Source organism: Phaethon lepturus, unplaced genomic scaffold (genome assembly GCF_000687285.1).
Source record: "Phaethon lepturus isolate BGI_N335 unplaced genomic scaffold, ASM68728v1 scaffold55022, whole genome shotgun sequence".
NCBI classification, from domain to species: Eukaryota; Metazoa; Chordata; class Aves; order Phaethontiformes; family Phaethontidae; genus Phaethon; species Phaethon lepturus.
In genome coordinates, this window is record NW_010525254.1 from 17,113 (window position 1) to 44,092 (window position 26,980).

At 37.6% G+C, this 26,980-nt stretch overlaps 1 protein-coding gene across 1 annotated transcript in view; it reads left to right on the forward strand.

Annotated features, from left to right (window-relative positions):
• The first annotated feature begins 3,989 nt into the window (after positions 1–3,989).
• Positions 3,990–26,980, forward strand: part of RAD54B (RAD54 homolog B (S. cerevisiae)) — a 29,361-nt gene continuing 6,370 nt past the window's right edge. The window contains 13 exon segments of the mRNA XM_010282665.1: positions 3,990–4,182; positions 7,386–7,673; positions 10,208–10,370; positions 11,070–11,295; positions 16,024–16,231; positions 16,711–16,850; positions 17,445–17,735; positions 19,147–19,322; positions 21,529–21,790; positions 23,089–23,155; positions 23,473–23,673; positions 26,740–26,948; positions 26,950–26,970. Of these exon segments, the coding sequence (XP_010280967.1) occupies positions 4,146–4,182; positions 7,386–7,673; positions 10,208–10,370; positions 11,070–11,295; positions 16,024–16,231; positions 16,711–16,850; positions 17,445–17,735; positions 19,147–19,322; positions 21,529–21,790; positions 23,089–23,155; positions 23,473–23,673; positions 26,740–26,948; positions 26,950–26,970 (2,289 nt within the window). The 5' untranslated portion in view covers positions 3,990–4,145.

A 26,980-nucleotide genomic window follows, 5' to 3' on the forward strand; every position in this document is an offset into this window, starting at 1 on the left:
GTGGGTGCAGAGGCTGCAGCAGAGCACCCTCATCGAGTTTCGGCTGTGATTCATTCAGAGCCCAAATCTCCTCTTGCCCCAGTCCAGATTTTTGGCTCTGCCTACCTCTCTTTTTAGTTCCTTAGCACTATAACGCACAACTTAATCAAAGTTGTCTTCTTTAAATTGTAATTTTTGCATTTCAAACAATGCTTTTTATTTAGCAGATTCCAAGGGGTTGAGGGAAACCTCCTCGTCATTCCATGCATGCTTACAATGTGGAGGTTCAGGTACAGAGGTGTTGGGTAACGTGACTGTGGCTTCAGAATCACCCCAATCTAACAGTAGCTGCCGGAAAGAACGGGGCAGCCTCCCAGTCTCCTTCTTCCGAACCGCACATAGCCCTTCCCTGTACTGGCTGTAGCTGCTGACGGGGTTCTCTGGGCTAGCTGGTCTGCAGCTGGTGGATGAGAAGCCGAGGGGGAGAGGGGAGGCGAGGTGAGCGCCTGGGCTTTGGCAGCAGCCTGCAGTTGGACGAGGTTAAGCCATCCATTAAACCACACCTCAGGCCGAGCTGTCTAGTGCCCTGCTCGCTGGAGCGTGCTGCACTCCTTATGGTAAGACGGATTTGCAGTGCTGCAAGCTACAGTGTATAGTCTACTGGAAATGCATGTTTCAGTTACCTTCTGTAGTCTTTTCGTAACGCAGCTGCTTTCTCGGTGCATTGGGAGTAACCTAACGCACTTAATCAATGCATTTTCTCTAAGTATTTTTCATCAGAAACTGGTTAAACTAGTTTGCCATTGAACGCTCCCCCGTCCCCTCTCCTGGATCCTGTCCCGCGTTCTGTAAATCATCACCTTCCTGAGGCTGCTGAAACTTTTCCTCATATCAGCTAGGCTATGGTTTATATCTTGAAATTTAAGCCCGTGCTTTCTCAAGAGAGAGAAAGCTTTTTATTTGTGGAAGCTTTTCAAAGCCTTATTTAGCCACGTCTTTAAAGTTCTCAAGCCCTTCGTTCTGGGAGGAAAGACTTGTCACTTGCTAGAGTTTCCTCATTGTTAAAGAAACCAGGCTGGGCAGTTTGCTATTTGGGAGAGAAATCAGTGGGCATGATTTCCTGATCTTTCTCTTACTATGGTGTACACATAGTTCCTGTTACTTATTATTTTTAGTCTAAACTGATTAACAGCAGATCTCAGAATTTCCAGTTGCAGTTTATCTTCCAGGGTCTCCGCAAACCCAGCTCTATTTAAGATACTGTCAACGGTCAGTGAGCAGCAAGGGTTTTAGTGTTGAAACCATTGCTCTCTGTACCCTTGTATCAAACACTGAACTTAGTCCCTGTGCCTACCATATCAGCTTCATTTCAATTCCTGAAAAGTTCCTGATGCTGTATTTATCAAATTTAGATATTCTGCTGTTGTACTGGAATAAATCTTTGAAGTTAAATAGGTGTGATGATGGATACAAATAAAAATTATGAGATAAAAAGAAGATTGAATGCAAGTACCTGATCAGCACTGTTGGTGAACAGGTTTAGGTTTTCTATTTGAAGAAATTCTATGGAAGATAATTTTGAGAGGACGTAATTATTTTTACATAAAAATATTTAATTTTTTTAAAAAGAAAAATACCTTAACGCTTTTATCTGAAACTCTATTGTAGTTATGAGTAAAAGTAGGATACTTTATGTAGCATAGAAACAGATTGCTATTGGATATTTTTATAAACAGAAATTATGATGATTCAGAAGACAAATTGAGGGAAGAAGTCTGAGCGTTGCAGATGATGTTATTTTTCACTTTTCCCAGAGTATTATATGGAATATTGGTGCCCAGTTTGCTTCTCACTGGGGGCAGGTTGCTTTAGAAATCCTTTTCAGCAGAAGTCACTATTGCAAAATGCTAGCAGTTTCCAGCTAAATTATTGGTTTTCTTACTATTTTAGATGGAGTAGGGATAAGAAGAGTTTCAAGAATTGTTATTGACCTGAAAGTTAATCCACCGGCGATTTAGATCACACCACATAGGACTCCCTGAGTAAAAGAGCAATGACCATAAAACAGATCTCGGGGGTCACCAAACTCATGTGGGAGGTCAGTGGAGGAGACAAGCAGGTGGTCATTTGTTTAAGGATGGCCATCCTTCCAGAGGGAAGAGGATTCTGCAATGAAATCTCCAGGTCTTGCAGTAAAAGTTACTTAAAATCTTAATATGAAGAAAGAAATTGCTGATTAAACTAAGAGAATCAGTTTCAAAAGCAAAGAGGAAACAATCTCTTATTTGTCTAGTTGAATCAGCTGACACAAACTCAATATAGAATCAATTTAGTCTTTTGTACTTTTAGCAATGTATGGGTTTTCTCTCTTACTCCTCTCCTTCACTCCTCCGAATCTTATCGCTTGTGATTACTGAAGATCCAATAAAGCCCTTGTACCTTTTTGCAAAACTGCAAGAGTTTATTCTTGCTCTCTGGCTCATTTCCCAGGTTTCATCTACAAAGAATCCCCTGCATTTCAAAAGGAGATGCTCTATTCTCTTTTCTCATCCTTCTGCGGTGTGCCAGTGTTCAGTAGCTGCTCTGTTACCCCTTGGAGAAGGGGACATCTGTGGCATGAAACTCTACAGATGTTGGCTAATGCCCTGAAGAAACAGCCACCTATGGAAAATCCTATCTACGTTAGGCACTGTGATAGCATAGAGTTCTATGCAGACAATAAAACTTTTAGAGTGCTTTGGGAAGAAAATTTTATTCAATAAATATAGCATTTTTCATCTAGATAATACCTTTTTAGTAAATGCTAGTTGTGAAAAATTGCAGTCGTTTTAGCCATGCAACTTATGAGTGCTTCACTGTTTTAAGAATATGTAGACTTGATGTACAAGTGATAAAGTTGCCTTTTTATTGGACCGTTATTGTGAGCAAAAGTTTACTCTTGCCGCTTCTCCTTTAAATACCAGCACACTTGGAAAATTTGGAAAGGTTAGTCTGTGGCATAAGCACCTTTTTGTAACAGATTTGTGTAGCGTTGGATCCCAGATGGAATCAAAGGAGCAAACGGATTTAAGCCTTTAACCAGCATGCAAGGGTATTTTAATGAAAATTAGTCTGATTCTCCCTTTGAAGCTGTGTATGTGCTGAAAAGGAATGCTACAGATATTCCTTTAGGTAATGCTGAGGACTTAGCTACCATTACTTATGTCAGATTGCTAACTCTTGAAAGCCTGTGTTTATTCTTAATCGATATTTTAATCAACTGCTGTCTGTTGTGTTATTTCTTAATGTTACTAACCTAAATATTTCCTATTGATACTTACACCCTTGACACTTATAATTAGGTAACTGCTGACAAATCTAAATCAGTCTAAGCCTAGAAACAACATTTGAGTTGCTGCAAAGTCAAGAGATGATCTGTTTCAAGATTTGCACAATTACTTGTTTTTAAAGGATATAGGGAAAGGAGTTGAAGAAATCTTTTGCATTATTACAATTACGGTTATTCTGCCACTTAGTACTAATGACTCCAGATCTGGTTACTGGCTTCCTTTGCTCCCTTTCCTGAGTTCTGTGTTCCTGTCCTTGCTTCCAGAACACTGCCCAGCACCATCTCACCAGGACCCTTTTTTCATTTTCTCCTATGCTCGTTTCCCTTTTGTTTTTTTCCCAGCCTTTCCTTTTGTTCTTTCTCCACTCTCATTGTCTTGTATGTATGTCAAATCAGGAGTGCTGATAGACACTTACTAATGTACCAAGTAGTGTACTTTTCCTGGAAGTGCATACTTCCCAAAACAATTCAATGGTTCCTATTTCAGGCTGAGTCCTTATGTGCTGTTCTGTCTCAGTCCAAACTTACCATAGGCGGCCCAGTACAGGAAATACGCCGCTTTGTTTATATAAGATGAAATGCATAGATTGTCCTTGATTTCTTTGAAATGCAAATGACTGTAAACTTCATCAAGAGAACCTGAGATATTCTTTGTTATTTTATTTCCTTTTTAGATGCTTTGTATTTGCCAACATCAGGGACAGCAAAGGAAGAAGCAGCTCAGGAAGAACCTGACTGCCTTGCGAAATACTTCAGTGTTGTGTGGTGTAAGGCATCAAAGAAAAAGCACAAGAAGTGGGAAGGCGATGCTGTTCTTATTACAAAAGGGAAGTCAGTAATGTTGAAAGATATGGAAGGCAAAGACATTGGAAGAGGTACTGTAGATCCGTATACTTGTGTAAGTGAACAACTGGCTTAAAATTATTGTGCTTTGAATAACAGAGACCCAGTTCTTAAGATTAAAATGTAGAGTTCTCCATGCCAATGTCGACCACAGGATGAAAAAACATTAGGGTTTTTTTGGGGGAGAGCGAGGGGGAAACGGCAGGAAAGCTTTATATTTCTTACATATAAGGCAGATGCATGGGGGAGGCTGCGGCAGGCTGAATAGAAACACGAATGAAACGCCAAACGCTAGTCCAAGGAGAGGATCTGGAAATGAATGGCTGTACTAATTCAGCGGAGATGCCAAGTGAGGGATGAGTAGTTGATTTTGCTTGCTCACATAATGCATTGGAAGAGGTGTTAAAATTAGGGGAAAACATACAAGTAAGTTTCTTGTAGATATTCCAGTCACTAGTATGGCAACTGGGAATGTCAGAGGTTGGATCTGTGCTTTTCAGCCAGTCAAACAGCTAAAAATATTATCTTTGTTGGAAAGACAAGCAAACAGCAACATTTTCCAGCCAAGCCAATGTCAACTGTGTAGCAATTTTTAGTCTTGTAGTTTTAGCAGCAGCTGCTGCTGTAAGACACAGTTTGGGTTGATATCAGAGTTAAAAATAAGACTTGCAAACTATAGGCTGCAGTCAACTTGAAGCAATAATTTTTTACTGAAAGCAAAGCAAGAATTAACTTTTCTAATTAAGCCAAAGATATTTTGTAAGGGAGTAGGATTGGATGATGTTGCTACAAAACATCATTTGATTAATTTTAGGGCTGAGATGATTTCTCTGCTCTTTTGTTACAGTCATGACATTGTGAGCCTTGTTAGGACCAGGCAGCTTTGATTTGCAAATCAGTCTGTGACTTAGAAGTTAATATGAATTTATTTATAGCAAAGCAATATATGTACAGACTTGTTTGTTTTTGAAAAAGGCACAGAGAAAGAGAGTAATGCCTGGAATGCATCAGCCACCACCCTGTTCTTCTTGTGTTTTTTTCAAGTCCTGTCTTCTTGAATTGGCAGAAAACACAATAGAAAAATGAATATTCTGATTTTTGCTGGTAAAATTCTTTTTGCTGTGTTTGATGGTGTCAGGAAGCACAGTGATACCAGTGTCGTTGGTGCTAACTTGCCCATTCAGAGTTGCTTTCAATGCTTGTTGATTCTAAGAAAATCGTAAATTGACCAATTTAAACAGTGTAAATTTTAAATTTCTCCAATTATTCTACAAGCCCAGTGAATGACAAGGAAAGGTCTGGTAGTGGTGCTTACCTCCAAAATTGCATTTAATACTAGGAAGTTTACAGTGAATGTGAATGGGCATCCAGGGTTGTTATTTTTAAATGGGAAATAAAGGGCAAAGGAAGATTTTTTTTTTTTTTTTTTTTTTTTTTTTAAAACTTAGGCATACCAGGGCTGCTGGATCTAAGAAGGGGCATGGGAGCCTAAAGCCAGCACAGCCTGTAGCTTGTTTTCGAGGCAGCAGGACGTCTTGCTTTTCTCCCCTGCAAATGTCCTAATTCCTTAATAATGTGTTACAAAGAATTTAGGAAGTGCTCTCTTGTAATTTGCTCTATGTTATAGAAACAGTTATTATTTCTGGCAGCTGCATAAACATTTGAGCTTTGTAGGTTTGTTTTTTGCCTTTTTTAAGTTTCCATCTGCCCTTAAAGTCCATTCTGTCTTAGAATCTCTTCAGACCGTAATCCAAAAGATCCTGCACAGGGATACAGCTGCATTCAGTATGTTCAGCTTGAAGCTGTGTAGAGGCAGTAACAGAAAACAAAAATGCAGAGCAAAGGAGAGGTCATAAATGCCCTCTCCAGGCACCTCATTTAGGAAGGCTCGTGCATTCTCTTGTGTTCTGGCATCCTCTGCTCTTTCTTGAAAGCAAGTGGTGTTCTTTCAAGAACCAAACAAGGATCACTGTGTGCTTTTTGCATGCATTTAGAAGAGGAGAAGAAAAATAGCTCCCTTTCGGCCAGGCTACTTTTCAGCACTTGCTGAAAATTACTTCAGCGCTTGCTTCAGCACTTAGACTGCAAAACACCTCAGTAAATTTATTCTCATAAAGGAATTCAAATCCAGATCTTCACCTTCCAACCCTTTGGGAAGGGACATTCCTAGAAGTGGGAGGCCTGAGCTTTGCAAACAGCTCCCAGCAGTCTTTAGATGTACTGTTTGTTGGATAAAATATGTGTAAAACCTTGGAGAGTTTTGCCTCTTTCACAGGTGAGTGCTTTAACTGCTGGCCTACAGAGTCATGCTATTTATTTTTTTGACCCAACTGAGGATCCAAGCCTGTTTATCCAAAGTGGCACAAATTCCACAACTGGGGTAAAGAACATTACTGTTTCTAATTTTGAGGTAGAGATGTGGCGTTGACATCCCTGAGTTAAGAAAGGAAACTATATATATCTTCTGTTTCTTATGTGAGAGCTTCAACCACTAGAGTGCTATGTAGAAGAAGGAACCACCACTCTTATGTAAAAGAAAGTGGCAGCTGCCAGTGAATTTTGCAATGAGACTAATAGTATGTGGTAGCTGCTCTGAAAATGCCTACCTGATAGAGTCCCTGAGGGGGCAGAGAAAAATTCATCATCTCCCTGATAGGGTTTTGAATGAGCGAACTGTTGAGTTGACGATAAATCCTGGTAAAAATAAGGCATATATGTTTCAGAGCATGTGTAGAAATAAAGATTTTTAGATGCATAGGAGTCCTTAATTGTAAAAAGCTAATTTAGAATTATTTAAAAAGTAGAATATTCTGTGTAGATCAACAGCAAGAGGGGCTAATGGTGTTCATCTCGGGGCATGAAAGGAAGGAAAAAGAATGATCATTAGTTTTGAGAAAGTTTAAAACTAAGGCAAGCTGCTAGTTTTTACGATATGGGGCTGTTATTTGTAAATTCCCTTAAACGGATATTTGACATTCAGTAGAACTGATTGCGGATGCTGGTGACAGACTATTTGCTTAGATATTCTGGTATCTAAACCTGATTTTTAGCACTGAAATGTCAAACTCTATTAAGGAGGGAAGAGCTTTATGACTTCATATGTGTAACAATTCAAATGCTTAAGAATCAAATACCTGTTGACAGTTTTGGTTTTCCTTCCTGCAGATGTGTACTGATGTTAAGGAAGTACTATTTGCTGTTCTGTCCTAATTGCTAAATTTTTATATTCTTTTAGGTACTGGATATAAATCTAAAGAGCTAGACAGTCTTGATGAAGGCCAAACACTGATGGTTGGAGGAAAAGAAATTGAAGTGGTGGCTGTAATTTCAGCAGACGACTTCAACAGTGGCAGGTGTTTTCAGGCTGGAATAGGGACTCATGACACAGTCCCAACTGCTTTATCTCAAACTAGTACGAAAACATTCTGTAAACCATTCAAAAGTGTCTGTCAATCCAATACTAAAGAGAGTGTGCTCAAAGATTCTCAAAGCTACAAACCTCGCCACGATCCAAATGCTTCAAGTAAGATTCAGATTTTTAAGTTTCTTTAAGCATCCTCTGGCTCTTAAAAAAGTGGAACATTAACCAAGTCTTGTTCCACAATGTATTACTAAAGAATTTCTGACATACAATACTAGTGTGTCTATCAATACCATGTTATGATTTTATCATGTGTGTTTCTAACAGGTCAAATGCTCTGCACTGCAGAAAGTTTCTCATAGTTGTTACAGATGGCTGTAGAAACAAGTTAGAGCAGTTTCTGAAAGTTTTGCCAAGAAAAATGAGTTTATTGATCAGAGAAGCAGTCTGACACATGCTAGAAGTTCTAGATGAGTTCCAGCTTCCCACTGGGGTCAGTGAAGCACTGAAATAGTATGGTGGCACAGTAATTACAGTGGAGGATCAGTAAATAAAGAAGTTAAGCCAGATTCAAGGAATCGCCTCTGATAGTGCCTGATCCTTCACAGACAGTGAGTGTAACTGCACTGCCCAAACTCAGCCAGATATATTTTGGAATAAAAGTTTGGTTTTGGAATAAAAGTTTTGGTTAATACTAGAAGTGCCATGTGCTGAAGAGCCATGAGAGTTCACAAATTGCATAGAAACAGGCTGGTTAAGCAGTTGTATAAGAGGGATCCTGTAACACTTGATAGCTGCAGGAAGTGGCGTTGCTTATCTAAAGGAGAAGTACTCTTTTGTCTGTCAGTAGCAAACCATTTAGGAGCTATATTCTGCTGATGGCTTTATCTTTCAGATGGAAGACAGAAATGAGTTTGAAGAAATGTTACTGAGCAGAGCAGTGCATATTTTAAAAAAACACAAGTTTGTTGTACATTCTTACTATAGTTATACCTCCATTCTACTTCTTACCTCATATCCTGATACTGTGGGACTTTTCAAAGCTGCTACCTGGCTGCTATGTAAATAAACGATGAAATTTTAATCAAGTGGTGATTAATGATGTCACTGGCCCTTTTGTAGAGCAGCCTTATTAACACCAGCTTCTGGTCTGAATTCAACTTGATTATGTTGTATCTAATAATGTTCCTTCCTGTGGTTGCAAGATGATACCGCATTAGTTTTCTAACCTAAAATCTGGCAAAGAGCTGATATATTCAACACTCAAATTAACTTCTTCACTGTTTCTGCACTAGTCTCTTAAAAAGCTAAATTTTTTTCTAGTTGTCTCCTGTGACTTCTCTTCTGGTGAATTTGAGTACCTCTTATGAAATTTTGAGAGCCCTCGACACATCTGTAGGTTGGACTCTCAGTCATTAGGGTTGCTTACACAGGAGAATCACATAGTTTATTTAACGCCTTGTTGCATAGCCTCTTTCAGAAGTAACGGAGATACTTTACAAGACCAGGACCCTCTCATTGGAACAGTCAGAGGTTTTCATGTTGAGGTCTATGACTATAGTTGATTAAAATCCAACTTCTTCAAAATGGAAAGCCGTTTATCCCTGTGCTCAGCAGAAAGGAGCACAGTGGCAAAGGTGTAAAGCCATATCTTCCATGTATGTTTTCTAATCTTTTAGTCCACTGCTCATCCAAGCCTTGTTTCTTCCCTATCTCTGAGGCTGCAAAATTTTGTCAGAAAAGTTTTCTTTTTGTCACCACTGGCTTTTTTATATATATACACATGCAATTTGATGTAATCCATCAGAACTGAGCCCTTTGTCAGTAGAAAACAAAATCTCCCTGAATGATACCAGCCTTCAACCAACCTATTCCCATGAATTAATTATCAATATAGGTCTACTCTACTGGCATAACAATACCAGCAGCTGTAAACTGTTTTCTCATTCTGTCCTCTGACAATACAACCTCTCAGTAAAGATGTGTAGCATCTATATAAGCAACCCAGTATGGACATTATGCAGCAAAATAATGATGTTAGAGTTTGTAAACAAATTATCTCAAGAAAAACTCTTATTTAGATGTAGCCCAATACTTCATGCTCTCTTTGCCTCTGTATGTCTTCAAACCTGTCAACTTCTTTTATTCATGCACTGTGGCAGCCTTTGTCAGCTCACTCTCAGTCCTTCACTATTTTTTTTAACAAATAGTCGTCTTTTTATCTCTGTTTCTCAGGCAGAGAAATCTTTCTGGGCAGCTACAAGAGTATCCCCTTGAAATGTAATGTCTAGACTTTATGTAGGTCATTGTTTATGTTCTTTTTCTTAAACTTTCCATTCAGAAGCCTTTTAGAACTTCTTCTGATTTAACGCTATGCATTTAAAGTCAGTATGCAACATTTATTAGATCGGCAGTTAGTTTCACCTCAGCAGGAAAGTTTGTCACCTTTACCTTTGAGAAAAGTGCAAACTATTTGGGAAACCTCTGTAAAAGGATTTTTTATTTAGAGGGCTATCTAGATACTCTGTTGGTAAACGTATTTTCTGTCTGAGAATCGTCAATATATTAAACAGTATTTTTAACAGTCATTAGATCATTGACTTTATTCTGTAGCTGAGTTAGAGAAATAATATCCTTTGCTAACAGATGAAAAATAATGTTTTTGTGCAATACTTGCATATGTTTTGAACTTCAAGATTCTGTAGTTATGCCAAGACCAAATGCAAGTCATCAGTGGATGTTCAATAAGGCTGGTTTACCTATGGTGGATGTAGTTGTGGATCCTTACATTGCAAATAATCTCAGACCGCATCAGAAAGAAGGAATTATATTTCTATATGAATGTGTAATGGGAATGAGGTAAGACGATAATTATCCTTTTGGCTTTTAATACTTGTAATATTTTCATGCCCACATTTGAAATGCAGACAATTTGAATGGGAAGATTTGAGCAATTGTTCAATTAATTAATATTAGTAATTTTCCCCCAGTAAAGGTTGCACAAGTTTTTTCTGACCTGTCTGTAGCTTCGTGCTTGCTATGACTTTGCCAGATGTGATGAAAAGCTAGTGCACCAAAAGGCTTGTCAGTTCTACTGCAAGTACCAAGTCTTGTAAACACAGATACAGTCTAACCCATGCTAAAGAACACTGCTTTCTGGGATTTATAATTCATATAATTCATAATTCAGGCATTTAGAATAAAGAAGCTGTTATACCAACCTGTGGAGAAAAATACAGTACTATCTTTAGAACTGCTTTCTGAAGTCATAGATTCCTTAAGATATATACAAGGTTTAAAAATATTCGATGATAATTTTAATTCTGAAAGCAGATTTAAACTATTTGGTTTTGGAGGACTAATGCATTAATCTAGAAAACAAGGAATTTCACTCTAAGGTCTTCTGGTATAACTGAATGAAACCTACTGTAGAGCATAAGAAGCATAAATAGGTTCTTTATACTTCAGAAAAAAACAAGAAACAATTCCCTAAACCAGTTGTAAATAATTATAGATATGTCTTTTAAAATCTTACTGCTGCCTGATTATATCTTACAGAGTTAGTAGCAGATTTGGAGCTATTCTTGCTGATGAAATGGGCTTAGGAAAAACATTGCAATGCATTGCACTTGTCTGGACTCTTCTGCGTCAAGGGGTCTATGGATGCAAACCTGTACTAAAGCGAGCGCTAATTGTCACCCCTGGGAGTCTGGTAAAAAACTGGAAAAAAGAATTTCAGAAGTGGTTGGGAAGTGAAAGGATCAAAGTCTTTACAGTTGATCAGGTAAGATTTATGTCCAAAAGGGGATTAGGTCATATGTGGCTCAGAATATAGGATTTGTGATTTTTTTTTTCCTCTTTTCTTTTTTTAACCAGAAACCAAAGCTAGTATTCTCTATTACTATTTATTGGTACTACTTCATTTCTCCTTCAGATAATTGTCCGTGCGGGTATTTAGCTGTCAGTAACCAGGTCATAACTCAAGCTCACCTGCCTGTGTAGCCTGTCTCTGTCTTATCTTTCCTCTAGCTTCACCTTTGGACATGTAAAGGGTGACACACTCCTCCTTGTACCTCTTCGGTTTAAGGAGCTTTCTGTTGTCGTATCAAAGTGCACACCTTCTCTGCTTTATGTACCAGAGCACCTATGTGGGCTGCTTGTACTCTGTTTCTGTGATAGTTGCTTTTGTTCTGTACTGAAAACTTTTCCCTCTTTGTTTTGGCTGTCTGTTTCAGGTTACTTCAGAAGATTATTCCCTTTACTGTCACTGTCAAGAATTAGGTTTCTATAGGGATGATTTAAAGTCTCATGAGTTAGCAAGCCTAGAGTCTAGGTGTTAGATAACGTGGATATCTCTTGTCTCTAGAAGAACGCAGACAAGTACGAATCTTAATAAAGCAGCAGGATGATGCTGATCCCTGTCCCCTCCTATAGTGGAGCTGTTCCCGCTGGTAATGACACTCCCAAGTTCCTGTAGTGCCTGGATGAATCCTATGTGCTGACAAAGTATTTAATCTTTTAATCTCCTTGGTATACCTTTAGGGTCTTGCCTTTGGTTTTGAAACACAAAACTCTCTCCATCCTTTACTGCAATGACTAGATGTTCTAGCACAGACTCTGTGCTTCAGTGACCTTTATTGACCACATCAGGCAGAAAAGCACCTGGCCAAATAAAAGACAGGAGTTCAAGGAGTGAGGCTGTAGCATCACTGACTGAGGGCTTTCTCTGGAGGAGAGCCACATCTTGCTCTGGTGATCCAGTAAGGCTTTCTTGGCATGTAAATTTTCCTGTTAAGCATGGCTCAGTATCTTAGAGGGTTTGGTCCCCTCAGGACCGGCATTCGTGAAGCTGTGAACAGGGGACTTGCTCATGCCTTCGTTAACGCTTCTGAAGCTTTCAGATTCAAGTGCTGTTGTTTATAACCATCCAGTATTTCTTTTCCTAAGACTTCTGGTCCCCATGTCCATATGGAGTGGGCATTTTTAGCAGAAAGGAAAGAGAAGTTGTTCAGCAAACTGTGGTTTCTATATGTACATTCAGCAATCTGCTGTACCCCTACTTTTTCCTTACTCCTATATATTTGAATTGTGCCAATGGGAGGAAGTGGAAAACTTACAGTATCTGCATTGGTGCTTGCAACAAAGATAAAAATATTTATTTTCTAAAGTTATTTTTTAATCTAATAGTTCCACACAAGTAGATTGAGGAAATAAATAGTACTTCATTCTAAAGATGACCTGATTCTTATATCAACCAGATTTGCTTTTAGTTTCTTCCATTACCCTTACAGTCTGTACGGAAAAGTGAATATTTCAGACGAAATGGAAGTTTTCAAACTGTTTTTAAACTCTTTTGTAGAGCATACAAATTTTTGTAACAATAATTATTTCCTTGAATTCCTCTCATTATTGTCAAACCCTTGAAATTACTGAACCTACTCATCTTCCACTGAGGACAATCCACATGTAATAGGTGCTCTTTGCATCATTTGCTTTTCTTAGTAACTTGTTTCAAGGTAAGGAAATGAAGCAAACTGACTTGTCAGGAGCTGTAATGTAATTTAGGTTAGGATGAGAAATATGGAAGTTTCTAAAAGAAGTGGATACAAGGCAAAATATATGGCCACATTTAACTAGAAAGGTAGTTAGAAATAATTGAATGTTTTCTTGCAGTTTTTATGAATAAAGTTGGGAGGAGAAAACCTGAATTTGCTGACAGTTACTATGACCCAAAATGACAGTAGCTTTCATTTCTTTTGATTTAAATAACTTTAATATTCTTACTCATCTTGTTGGAGCCATTTGGATTGAGGACACTCAGCAGCTTTTAAGATTGTGTTCCCAAATAGTAAAGAATACATTGTCATGCAAAAGGAAGACACAATATGACTCGCCTGGGGTATAATGAGGTATTTCAAAATAATTTACTGTCTGTCTTTTCCAGAAAAACAGCAATTACCGTACTGTTATTTCTCCAGTATAACTTAAAAGGCAGAGCTTGTCTCAAAGGTTTTTTACTATTCTTGCCTATAAGGAATACATTCAAAGAACTGGCAGACTTTTAAAAATGTATTTGGCATGTTTTCCTCACTTCCGTGCTGAAACACCATGAACTGATCCTAACCCTTCAGTAATAGACTCTTCAAAAAGACAGGACATTATCTGCTTTTAAAATGTTATTACAGTTTACTTATTACAGTTAAAATGCAAATGTCATGTAGAGGACATTGCTTTTAAAATGAAGGCATGCCCACAAAGGTTGCATTTAGGTCTTGTTAATTCATGTTATCAGCATTTGAGATGTGTTTGAGAGAATAACTCCTTTATCTGTTTGCAGAGTACCACTTCTACTGGGGTTGTTTTGGTTTGGTTTTTAAGTCAAAATATCTGGAATATTAATTAATTAAAGGTTTACATTGCTTCGTGATTCAGCATTTTTTAATTTACACTCTACTGGCTACAGTGGATTTGGACTAGAGCAAAGAAAGGTCTGTTCAAAGAGTAAGTCTGGGACATTATGGAGCTCTAATACTGATTGACAGTTGCTCCATATGTGTGGCTCCGGGCAACTCGCTTAAACCTGTCAAGTCACTTTGGGTAATTGTGAAAATGGAGGCTATAATACGTACATATCTTGCAGCCAGTTAAGAGGATAAATTAATTAATTGAAATTAGCTTGTAAATTTATTTTAATTTTTAGTCCATCATCTACTGCTGTTGTTATATATAGCAGGGAATATATTATATTTGGCTTCAGGGGGCTTATAATATACTAGGACTCTTTGGCTTTTTTTAGAGGGGTTCAAACAGTCCAGAAGAGTTGATGATTTACCAGGGGAGGGATGTTGGAGGCAGTTTCCCAGGGCCTCAGCACTTTCCCCAGCTTACAGTGCAAAAGTGTAGGAAAGCAGAATGATTTCTGAACCCTGGGCATCTTCTGATGCTTGACTGTCCCAAGAGAAGGTTAGAGAGGCACTGCCTCTGTCTGCAGGGCTGTGATGTGGAGCCTGAATACTGGGCAGGGACAACATTGGCTGTTGTCTACGGGGCTCCTCTGTGTCTCTGTTCCTGCGTTGGGAAATTTTCTGCTCCTATTTTGAAAATGGCAGTAGGAATACTGGCCAGAAGACAGGCAGTTAACTACAGTCCTGGAAACATCAGGAGTGCTCGGGTCCAGTCCAAACACCTGGCGAAATTGGTGCATGCCCTTGTTACCTGCTCCTCACTACTCCTTGCTTCCTCTGACGTGTGCTGGGCCTCCTTGTGAGCAGCATGTGGGGACCGATCTGCCACGAGGTACTTGTGAGATTAATGTGCCAGATTCGGCCCCTGGATTCATCTGAATCACCTGTTAGGAGGCTCTAAAGGTTGTGATAATTAAGAGGTGCTGCTTTTACAGTGTATTACACCATCTGGCTCCAGACTTAGTTGTCTGTGTTTGGTAACTGATCTTGTTTGGAAATAAAATACCTTCTGAGGCTCTAGCTCGATTTGCTTTCACAATTAAAGAGGTTCTTCGCTTGTCAGCTGCACCCATAGCCTGCTTAGTTAGTGAACACCGTTAGGAAATAGGAAGGACCATGCAGGGAATTAGCATCTGGAGCCAAGCGGAAAGGTGAGGGACGTGCCCACAGGAAAAAAGATTTTTCCATTTTTACGTATAGTTGCAAGACAGGTAAGCAATCCTATTACGTTCACAAGCCTGCACAGAAATGTAACTATTTCTAGGAAACTTTTTTGGAAGAAGCTCCCTGTCAAATTACAGTGACTTTTTATTTAGTGTGCCTATTTCCTTCAATAGACATCAAAAGTCTTTATATCTGTAGAAGGAAAAGGGTTTGAAGGGTATATAAGAGCAGAGGGGCTCTCAGACATTTTCTGACCAGTAATACAGAGTTTAGAAAAGAATTGCATTTATTTACCAGTAGACAGGCATATTTTCTGGGGCTGGTTATGGGCTCTATTTTCTGAGTCCCAGGCTGCCCTTACCTGTTGGCCAACCTATCAATGCTAAGGGCTTGTAACAAAGTTAATGTATTAAATTCACAACTATAAGGGGAATTGTGGTAGAACATGGTGACTTCCTACTGGACCACATTACTGCACCTTGCAGCTTGAGATCCCAAAGTGAATGTACAGGCAGCTACTTTTGTAGCTCTTCGTTATCTTGGCTTTCATTATTCATTTGAAGCTTACCTAAATGCCAGGAGTGGGAAGCTGTTACAAGGAGCCTGTCCTTTTCACCTTCACAGTAATGTGTCTCAGAGGATTTGAAGGCCTAAAAGAATAATGAATTTTCTTTTAACGAGGTGGTAAAACTCTAAATTGCTGTATCAGATCCCATATTTCCTTTGCAAATTAGAAAAGAATCAATAATCCAAACTCATGAAGGAGATAGTAAATGTCTTGTGTCATGCAAGAAAAAATTTCTGTAGACACTGGATGTTTAAGGAGTATGATGAATGATCTCCAAAGAAATAGCTGTATGATATGTTTTCCTTTGTGCCTGCAGGACCACAAAGTAGAAGAATTCATTGGTTCTCCGCTTTACTCAGTTATGATAATCAGTTATGAGATGCTACTGTGATCTTTGGATCAAATTCAGGCTATAGAATTTAACCTCCTAATCTGTGATGAAGGACATCGTCTGAAAAATAGCTCTATTAAGACAACTACAGCCCTCACTAGTCTGTCCTGTGAGAGGAGAATTATCCTTACTGGTTAGTATATAGAGATACTTTTAGTGCTAGGTTGGTGTAAAGGAAAAAGATATTCTAAGTATGGCAGGAGCATGGGTCTTGTAAAAACAGATTATTTCCAATTTTTTAAAATAAATGCAAACATTCTCTACCTTCGGGGGCAGTCAAGGAGCCTGGGAACTTCTGTGAGGAAATCAGGACTGTTTGCATATGCTCATTGTTTTTCTTTGTAGTTATTTAATAAAATTGATCTAGAACTTGACTTTTTAAATTCCTTTGTCAAAACAATTAGATGTGTACTCTGTTTAGTTAGGGGGACATTAGCTTATTAATCATGATGAAGTTTTAAATTAATTCAGAACTTTTGAGTAATTCACATTGAGACAAAACATCTGTTTTCAAGATGCATTCTGAACTTTAAACCCTGCATTTAACGATTGTACTTCTATCAGTTTCAAGAAAAAGTTACCAAATACAGAACTTTTTTTTTCTCTTTCCAGGTACTCCAATCCAAAATGACTTGCAAGAATTTTATGCATTAGTAGAATTTGTGAATCCGGGAATACTTGGTTCTTTATCCACATATAGAAAGATATATGAGGAACCGATTGTCAGATCTAGAGAACCTTCAGCAACAACGGTATAGTATTTTAAAAAATGCAGTTGTAGAAGAAAATTCATAGACAGCACTGTGAAATTTGTTTTCTATGGAATAAAATGAAGCTTAGGCCTACTAATAGTAGCAAAAGCTTTTTATCTTCCTATTTGAAATAAATTCACTTGTTCTCCAAAGGGAGCAGGAGGAATACATGCATGCTGAGATCTTGTCATTTCAGCTGCCTATTAATTAGCAGGCAAAAATTGTTCTTCCGATATGTTGCATTCCCAAAAGTGCCGTGTGCATTACCATGTGACAGTGCTTTATTCATTCTTAGTTTCTCCCCAGTACTGCAAAATCTGCATGATTTTATTGAATCTCAGTAAATTCTAGAATATAATTCAAGCCTTGGATGTCTTCTGGGACATTATCTTCCTTTCTTTAAGACTGTAGAAACCACAGCTAGAACTAAGCTAATGCAGTGGTACTAATTGGAGAAGAATTGGTCACTACAGTCCCATGTCAAAAGTGGTATCATACTTTTAAAATGTTATTTAAATACCTAATTAAAATGGTACAGAAGATTATTATGATGAAATGCAAGATTATAATTAATTTTGTACTTTGTTCTTTTAGGAGGAAAAGGAATTAGGAGAAAAAAGAGCAGCAGAACTCACACGCCTCACTGGACTCTTTATTCTAAGGAGAACACAGGAGATTATAAACAAATTTCTGCCCCCCAAAAAGGAAAGCATAGTCTTCTGCCGACCAGCAACACTGCAACTTGAATTGTATCGAAAACTGCTTAGTTCGCGAGTTATTAAGTCCTGTCTACAAGGCAGGTTAGAAAACAGTCCTCACCTGATATGTATAGGAGCCTTGAAAAAACTTTGCAATCATCCATGTCTTCTGTTTAAAGCTATAAAGGTATCTATTTGCGTGGGAGTGGGTGCCTGCAACTAGTCATTTCAGCTGGCAAAGGTCACTAAAACTATGTTATGGTCAATGTGCATGTTACTTAAGGTCATTTCCATACTCTCTTCTCACATAGAACTTGCTTTAGGAGATCTGCTTTCAAAAACATAGATGTCAGGAAATCTGAATGTATTCAGGAAAGGTACCTCAGCAGTTTGCTATTGCTTTATGGTATTTTCTTGTTCATCATGTATTTTCCCTCTTAATCTTGTGTGTGAATATTTGTAAAAATGCTTATAAATGTGAGTTTTACAAAGAACACTGTTAACTAGAGATTATGAGATTATTCTGTGTACTCTGTCTGCTAGTTCCTCTGAAACCTCCCTGTCCAACATGATAATTTCACTGTCTCAAGCTCAGTGACACTGGGAGCTGCAGGCTCAAGGTGTCACTGGTACTAGATGTCTCCATTTTCACTTCTCCTGAGATGCTATCACACTGTACAGCTTGGTATTTCTAGAGAATGTTCTCATTCCTCTGAGGTAAATAATGTGATAGTTAGAACATGCTAATACTAACCTCTATGGCCACTAGTCAAAGTCCAGGTAAGGTGGGTGGAAACGCAAATATTTCTTAAAAGACATACTTCATGACTTTGTAGGAATGTCCACAGCACAGACCTCCCTGTAACTTTCAGCGCTGCCAAGTAAAGTTCATTGCCTTTACTTCATAGTACAAGCATTAAAAGTTTTTTGTAGGTGAAAGCATAAGCCTTTATAAAATGTAGGGATGGAAAGGACTATATGTGCAAGTCATTTATTGCCATTGTGATTTTGACGTTTGAGTAGTTTGGCTTTTTCCTCCCTGTGAAACACTGGTTTTCAAATTACAGCAAAATATTACCTGTATTTTTTCTCTTTTATTGCTTTTACTTGACAGCTTTTATTCATTTCCTGTTGCATGACTGAATCTTAATGACAGCATCTTTCTAAAAAAAGTCAATGACTGGGAAGTTCCATAGTAAGGTATTATGGGATTCAGAAAGAATAAACAGAGTATTGATTCCCCCCCTACAAGTTTTAGATACAGCTTTGCTGTGGGTATATATCTGTGTGGTTTAAGTAGAGAAGCAGAAGTAAAATACATTTTTCAGTTTTAAGTATTTCAGCTTTCCACTCAGCTGCAAAGAACATCTTGGATTAGAGAGTGTAAAGCAAAGTAAACACTATCAGTATTTTAAAACTGTTCTTTCAATACAGTATTGGGACGTTGTTGTGCTCACATAATACACTACTTTGTGGTAGTTTTTGATGCTTTGTAATAAAAGCTTTTTGATGCTTTGTAATAAAAATATATCAAAGTTTAAAAAAAACCTAAACATGTCAGAGGGAACATGGAACTTGAATCCTTTTATTTTCAATAGGAGAAAAGCTGTGATCCTATGCCTGATGAACATGATGAGTCCAACCTCTACGAAGGTCTAATAGATGTCTTTCCACAAAATTATACTTTGGACACTTTCTCTGAAAATGATTCAGGAAAATTGCAGGTGCTGGTGAAGTTGTTAGCAGCAATCCATGAGCTCAACTCTTCCGAAAGGCAAGTGTGAAAGAAAGGTAAAAGGGAGATAATGGGAGTCACCTTCTGGATGTCATTTTGCTTTTCAAATGCATGCGGATGTAATATTCAAAATAAAGGCACTGCAACTGCTTGCAGAGGTGCCAAGCATATTTATGCATAGTTCTCCTGGCTCTTCCTTGTTAAGTTACTAAACTAGGATTTGCAGCCGACGTAATTGTCAAAGATGCTCTTCGTATTTTTTCCAGATAAAGATACTTGTATTTTGCGTACCGTGTTCCAGCAAGTAAGATAGTTTGCTACAGCCTCTGTACTATGATATATTATCTGTACTTGGAGAGACTTTCCAATGCTTTGTATCTCCTTGAGGAGATGTATTAATGTATTAAATATTTTAAATTGCACTAAAATATTTTTAATTACTAGATTATAAGTTATTTCCTCTTTAATCATGTTTAACTGCTCAGTGCTTGCTGCCTTTTCTGTTTAAGGTAACCAGTCTCAACAGACAAACTTGCACAGCAGCTGCTTATTTCCCCTGTGGTAAATGCCACTGACATGTAGGAAAACCTCTGTTTATCATGGGGTAATAGGATGCATACAGTTAATTGCTGTGCAATTGCTGATTGATGGAAATCTCACATGACCTTGTGTCCCATGATAACTTTTTTATGGACTCATGTCTTAAAGCCCAGCAATTACAAAAGTACTTAGATTTTAAATTTTATTTAAATTGAATGCTTAAATAGGACATGCTGGGAGATAACAGCAGATCTCTTGGCACTGATGTATGGAATTTACAAGATGCTCTCTTTTTACAAATCAGAACGATGAGACTATTGTTGGAGTTTATATGCCTAACATCCATTGAAATCAATGACAGCTAAATACCTAAATGTTATTTCTTTAGGTCTAAAGAAACGGGTATCAGGAAAAAGCACCTCTCCCTGTATCAGTGCTGTAGGAGCTGTTGAATTACCGCTGATGTTGAGGCATTATTTTACACCTTTGGAAGTTTTGTTGCTTTAATTCAGTGCTGCTCATGTTTCTTTTTCTTTTGTTTCTCTGCTCATATTAGTACTAAACAGTTTTTGCAATATACAGACTCAATTCCAGTCCTTTTCTGAAGTTTATATTCTATTTTTGAGTAAAAACAAGGGTGTGAATTTGGTGTTGACTGACAAAAAAAAATCAGTCTTGCAAAGTCTTTACAAAGAAATCTTGGATGTAGTTCAGTTGTAAAGTGTAATAATAAAAATACTTCAAAGCAATTTTAAAATGTTAATTTTTCAGGTTTTCCCTGAAATTATTTGTCTAGTTCTTCAGTACTTGTTTTTAACCAAAATTATTTTTGAAAATGGAACACCTTTGATAGAATTTGTTACATTTAATTTAGAGTATGAAAGATCTTCAAACAAGATCTGCCAGAAAATGCCCTGACTGTTTTTATTATTTTATTTATGGCTTAAATCCAAATGATCTTTCTTTGTCCTTTCAGTAGAATCGTCTTCAATATCTGGGAAGATAGAAATTCTACATTTCAGATCTCTGAAACTTATTTAGTCAAAATTTCAGAGAAAAAGCAATGATATAGTATGGATCATTAGTATAAGGAATGAGACTGATTTTGCTTTAAAAAAAGTAACAACAAAAATCTAGACTATATTGTTTGTGATATCTTTCACTATCCTTCATCCCGGTTCTTTTTAGTCACAAAATGTAGGAAAGAGTCACTGCTTTCCTATTAGACTTTCATAATTTTGTTTATTAATATTTTCTGAGGTTGTCAATAGAAGTTCACAGTAGCTTTTTCAGTAAGTAGAGTCATATATATTATTTATTAGCTGCTACAACACCCTCTGCAAATGCTGCCTTAACAACAGCTATTTTGTATAAATAGAGATTTTTTTTTTTTTAATCTATCTTTGTGGTTGGTTCTGGATCCCTGCAATCTGTGCATTAAGCCAAATCCTGTCACGAAGGAAAACATTTGTTATTTAACACTTGAATGCTTGACAGTAGGTATAATGCACCCAAATCCAGTATGAGCTTCAAATTAGTAGGAAATGTTTTATTTCTTAGGAAATAGGATTAATTTCAGGTTGATGTGTAATTTTTGCTTGACCTGTAATTTTATTTTCTTAGGTGTCTTCAGTAATTTTTTATTGGTCTTTCAGTTTACCAAGGTCTAAGACGATTAAGATAACTTTGTTTTACTGTTTGACAGAGTTGTGCTGGTATCCAATTACACTCAGACGTTAAACATGTTACAAGAGACATGCAAATGTTATGGATACTCTTATACTAGACTTGATGGACATACTCCTGTCTCCCAGAGACAACAGATTGTTGATACCTTTAATAGTAAATTCAGTCCAGCTTTTATCTTTCTGCTGAGTTCAAAGGCTGGCGGAGTAGGACTGAATCTGGTCGGAGCATCTCATTTGATCCTGTATGATATCGACTGGAATCCAGCTACGGATATTCAGGTCTGATAACAACTGTGTACATGTGGGTTGGGATGGGCATCGAATGATTTCTTGATTGATTTTTGAAATGCCTGGCTTTACACGTCTGGTTGCTACCCAGTTATCACATTGCATCTGGACAAGTACAATACTGAAGGAAAACTCTTTCTGAGAAGGAAAGAAGAAATATTTCTCTGTCGTATTATTTGGGATCATTAGAAGCTCTCTTGCAGTAAAAAATGAAAAAGATGAAATTCTGGTTTCTTTGGAGGAGTGAGTCATGTATCTACTTTGTCTCCTGACCTCTTTTTAACAGGGAAGTTGCTGTGTTTCTAAAAAGAAGGGAAAACCGTGATTAGGCTGCATAGCAAATGTTGCTGTCTGTCTGCGATACCTGAGAAAAAGGGAGAGGTTCTGATCAGAATTAAGCAAATGAGAAAATCATGTGGTAATGATGCCAAAAGAAAGAAAACAAAGCCACTGCTGTGGCATTCTTGTAATGGCACTGTTGGCCTCAACGGATTATTTATTTGGCATAAGAGTGTTCAGTTAAAATACTCCTTAAAGTAACGATTAAAAAAAACCCTTTTTATAAATGCAGTAAGAAACTTTTTATTATAGAGTAATGCTGTGTGCTTAATACTTCAAATAAGCTCTGATTCTTGGCCCTGCTCTTGTTCCAAGTGTGAATTAGTACCCTCATGTGGTCGCTTGTCTTGTTGCTCGAAACACGGTCTGCTAAATCAGCAAAATTGCTGCAGATTGCCAAAGACCGGAAACCATGTTGTGGATGCTTATGCCCAGTATGTAGGTGTAACCCTTACATTTTTTAAAAGAATCACATAGCAGTACTCAGTTACATATTGTTTCTTTAAGAATTAAAGGGAGCGTGAAACACTAATTTTACAATTTTAAAAGAAATGGAAAAGTAATTTTTAAAGAGGTATTGTGGCACGAATGGAGATGGGGAGAATGTTGAGTATTGCTGAAATATTAAACAGTTGCTGATGCTTAGAAAACAAATATGAAGCGGGGTTTTCTGGCAGGAAAGAGTTGAAACCCCTACTTTCCTACTATAGTACACAGAAGGAAAGGGGAGCATAAGCAGAAAGTATATTATATTTTCAAAATTATTTACAGTTAATACCAGAAGACTTTTATAAAAACAAAGACAGCTATTGAGGAATGCTTTCTTTGGATAACGTATTTTTGAACGAGGTAGCAGAACTGGTATCTTGATCAGCAGAGGCTACAAGTTTTAGTTGAAATATCATTGTATAGTAGGTTGTTAATGCTCTTCATCTTTTTGCTTTCTTTAGGCAATGGCTAGAGTGTGGAGAGATGGTCAGAAACATACTGTATATATATACAGACTGCTAACCACAGGTCAGAGATGCTGCTCAAACATACCCTACAGTGAGACAGCTATTGAAATTTTGTCTGTAAAAGAAAGGGAGGGAGTGTTTTTTGGAAATAATTTATTCTTTAAAAAATAAATATTATTTATTTTGAATTCAGTTAAAATACAGACATCACATTGACTCATTTGTCTTTGCTTTGCTTTTGCTAGAAAAATCACTGAAAATAGTGATTTAGCTTTTCCTATCAATATTGTTATCAAGAAATGGATTTGACTTTTCTTCTTGGCAAGTACTGGTCACAAATTATCTCATGTATCTATTTTTATTTTTTTCCCAATACAGGCTCAATAGAAGAAAAGATTTATCAAAGACAGATCAGCAAACAAGACCTTTCTGGGGCAGTTGTAGACCTTTCCAAGACATCTGAACACATCCATTTTTCCATTGAGGAGCTTAGAAATCTCTTTACTTTTCATGAAGATTCCATTTGTGTTACCCATGACTTGCTTGAGTGCGACTGTGTGGGAAAGAAAGACCATCGAAGTGAGTTTCTTTTTCATTATCTCTGGCCGTTGTTGAGGAAGTGCATCCATTTTGAATATATAGTATGTCACTGGAGAAAACTCTGATGCTCAGTAAAATAGGATTGAAGTAATGAGGTTCATTATGGGATCTTCCAGATATTGGCTGATTTTTCTAATCCATAGAAGCTCTTCACAAGGTGAAGAGGAGAAAAATTCATTCCTTGCGGTAACAACCAATTCATGTATCATGCCTGTTAATTCAATTAATTGAATTAGCTATGTCCAGCTCAACTAGAGATTCATTACAACCAAATGACACTATTTGGTGTTTTGTTTCTAAATATTCAAGGACAGTAACTAATAGGTGGTGAGGGCTAGTTCAAAAGCTGTTTATCTGAGGACAGCTATACCAGATGAAGATCTACACCAGATCTCTGCATAGAAGCCTTCATTTCACAGTTACTAACTAAAGGTGATGCAGGATGATTAAAATAGTTATTTGAGAAATGCTGGAAGATCCCCTGGCAGTTGTAAAGCCAAGTTGCAAATATTCGCATCTATCCTTTCTATAGGAACCCATCTCTTGTTCTTTCAGCATATCAAAATTGTTTTAATACCTTGCTGCATACACGTATATAGGTTTGAGTTAGGAGCAGGATGAAAAAAATATCATAAGTTATGTTTATGTTTACATCTTACCCATTTTAATTTTTGTAGCTCATCTAGTTTCTTAAGGGAAAGAGTATCCCTTGCCCTGGTACGTTTCTTTTCTTTGGGCATGAAGTATCCATATATGTTATTTACAGGTGTGATAGTGAGCTACCAATATGGATATCTTCTAAATGCACACAGATACCATGATAAAAAGAACTAAAGAAATACGTACAAGAGTGCATGTTCTCAACAGATGTGGGCGAGAAATTAAGTAATACAGACCCAGTGACACTATTTTGCTTGATGGTTTGCATGTCTCCAGGCCAGTTGTGTTCCTTTCGCATCTCATTCTACCCAAAATGGGGAGGACTTGGCTCGTGAAAGCACAGTGCTTCTGTAGCTATAAGAATTTTACTTTCTCCTTTATTTCTGTTCCACATACTGATTTCGTTGTTTTTGTATCTTTCCTTAATGATTGAAAAATTAGACCTTCTGTTTTTGCATGAATAAGTGATGTTCTGAAGTATACCAGCCTCCACTTAGGTACTTTTACAGGATCTGTGTGGAAAAGGAACCTTTAGTGTTAAATGTTAGCCAGATTTTCTCACTGGTGTGCAGTAATGGCAGGCAGAGCTCCTGTTCAAAATTTTATGTTGTTACTGTGATGAACACTGATGTATATAATTACATTTAGCATTTTCAAATTGTCTTAACACTCTTGACTGCTTATCTTATGCTTTGAACACATGTTGGTTCCATCAATTCAACCATAGCATTGGTCTCTTGGATCCTGTAACCCAGGCTTCCTCAAGGGTAATTATATCTTGGTCCCAGTGAAGAAAACCTTTTGGCAGTAAATCAAGGAAAAACCTGAAGGTCATTCTTAGACTTAAGTGGTGAAATGATAGAGTGAGCGGAAGGTTTGATTTCCTAAAGAGCAGAGGACAAACTGGCTCATCAGTTCCCCAGTCAAATTGTTGTGAGTCATGGTGTTCAGTTTGATCACCGCAGAATGCAGCTACCACTAGCTGGTCTCTTTGCCTTTCCTAAGAACAAAAAACTGTCAAATTACCTAATCAGGGAACCAGATTCCAGGTTACTGGGGATAGATACTGACAGAAAAGGCCAAGAACTTTCACTGATTTGTCTCCTCCATTTCTAGCAAGTATGAATCAAAAGATAAACTAAAGAGGAGCCAAACAATATAATACAGGCTTCACAATATATGAACTTTTCATAATGCTTTCCATTAGATATACCAATGAGACTGGATATTCTTGACCAAGCTCCTGTTGTCCATTCACACTAGGGTCATCTTTAGGAAACCACAGGATTCTTGAAAGGAAGAAATTAACTGTGCGTGGATCCTGCAGATGGGTTGCTTGCTATTCTAATGGGTTTCAGATCAGCTACAAAGCTGTAAGCCTATTGTTTTACCTGATCATGGTGTAATTTATGGAGTGAGGAACACAGAATCTGTAAGAACTTGAGAAGTGCATCTATGCTAAATTTTCTTCTGGCCAGTAAAAGAATGTTTCGAGTCTACTGCAAATGTGCATCATATGTCAGTCAAAAGAAAAGTCTTGCATATATGAGTCTTTATGGGCTCTCAAAAATGTTAAAAAAGGATACTCTGAGTCATCGTGCTGCTCATATCACTGGTCTTTCCTAAGAAGCATGTAACACTGCTGTAAAAATATTTGATGACAGGTTTTAAACCAATAACAGCACTGATGCGATTTTTTTCCATCCAAAATGATTTCTTCATTTATCACATGCATCAGATGAATCATGAATCCAGCAATGTGTGACATACCCTGCAATGACCTGGTGTTGTTTGGGGCTTTAGGATCCTTTGTCGAAAGTGAATTCCTCTCTTTGTGCTTCACAGCAATAGTCTTTTCCTTACTGTCATATACAGTATACAATATTGTGTATATTGAACAACTTGGCATAATCTGGATGCACAGAGTACACAGCTCTAGTGTGCTGAGTCAATGAAATAGCTATTCAAGCTATTCTTAGCTGGTTGGAATGACTCCTCTGGGAGGAAATAGAAGCTAGCATGAATTTTGCTGCAACATACTTCCAGATTCAGATTTACTTAAAGAATGAGAGCAGCCCAAATGTCACAGAATTAGGAAGACAGGAGAAAAGAAATTGCCAGATAAGATATTTCCTTTCCCATCCATATGTAAAAAGATTTGTGTTTATGCTAGCATACAGTGATTTCGATAACCTCAATCAATGAGCAAAAAACAGCCTTTCCCCTCTTACTGTGGATACATGTGTTTGTGTTTCATTGACAGAGAAAGATTATATTATGATGTTCTATTTTCTCTCATTTGTTATCACCAACTGGCTTATTGATTCAGACCGAAATTTTCTGTCTTAGTTTTCTCTGATTAGTCTCCTGCATCATTTTTTTCAGATCCTTCCTCAGAAAAGCCTTCTGCATCTAGAAGTTGCCAGCTTGGACAAAACCATGGGAAGCCTAATTCAAAGAAACCACTCTCCATGTCACAGTTGATGCAATGGAAACATTTCTCTGGGCAACATGAGACTCTCGCTGATCCTTTCCTTGAAAGGATAAAAGAGAATGTTTCTTTCATTTTCCAGAATGTAGCCAGTCCAACTTCCCCCACCTAATAAAACTTCAAGTGTCTTTCCCT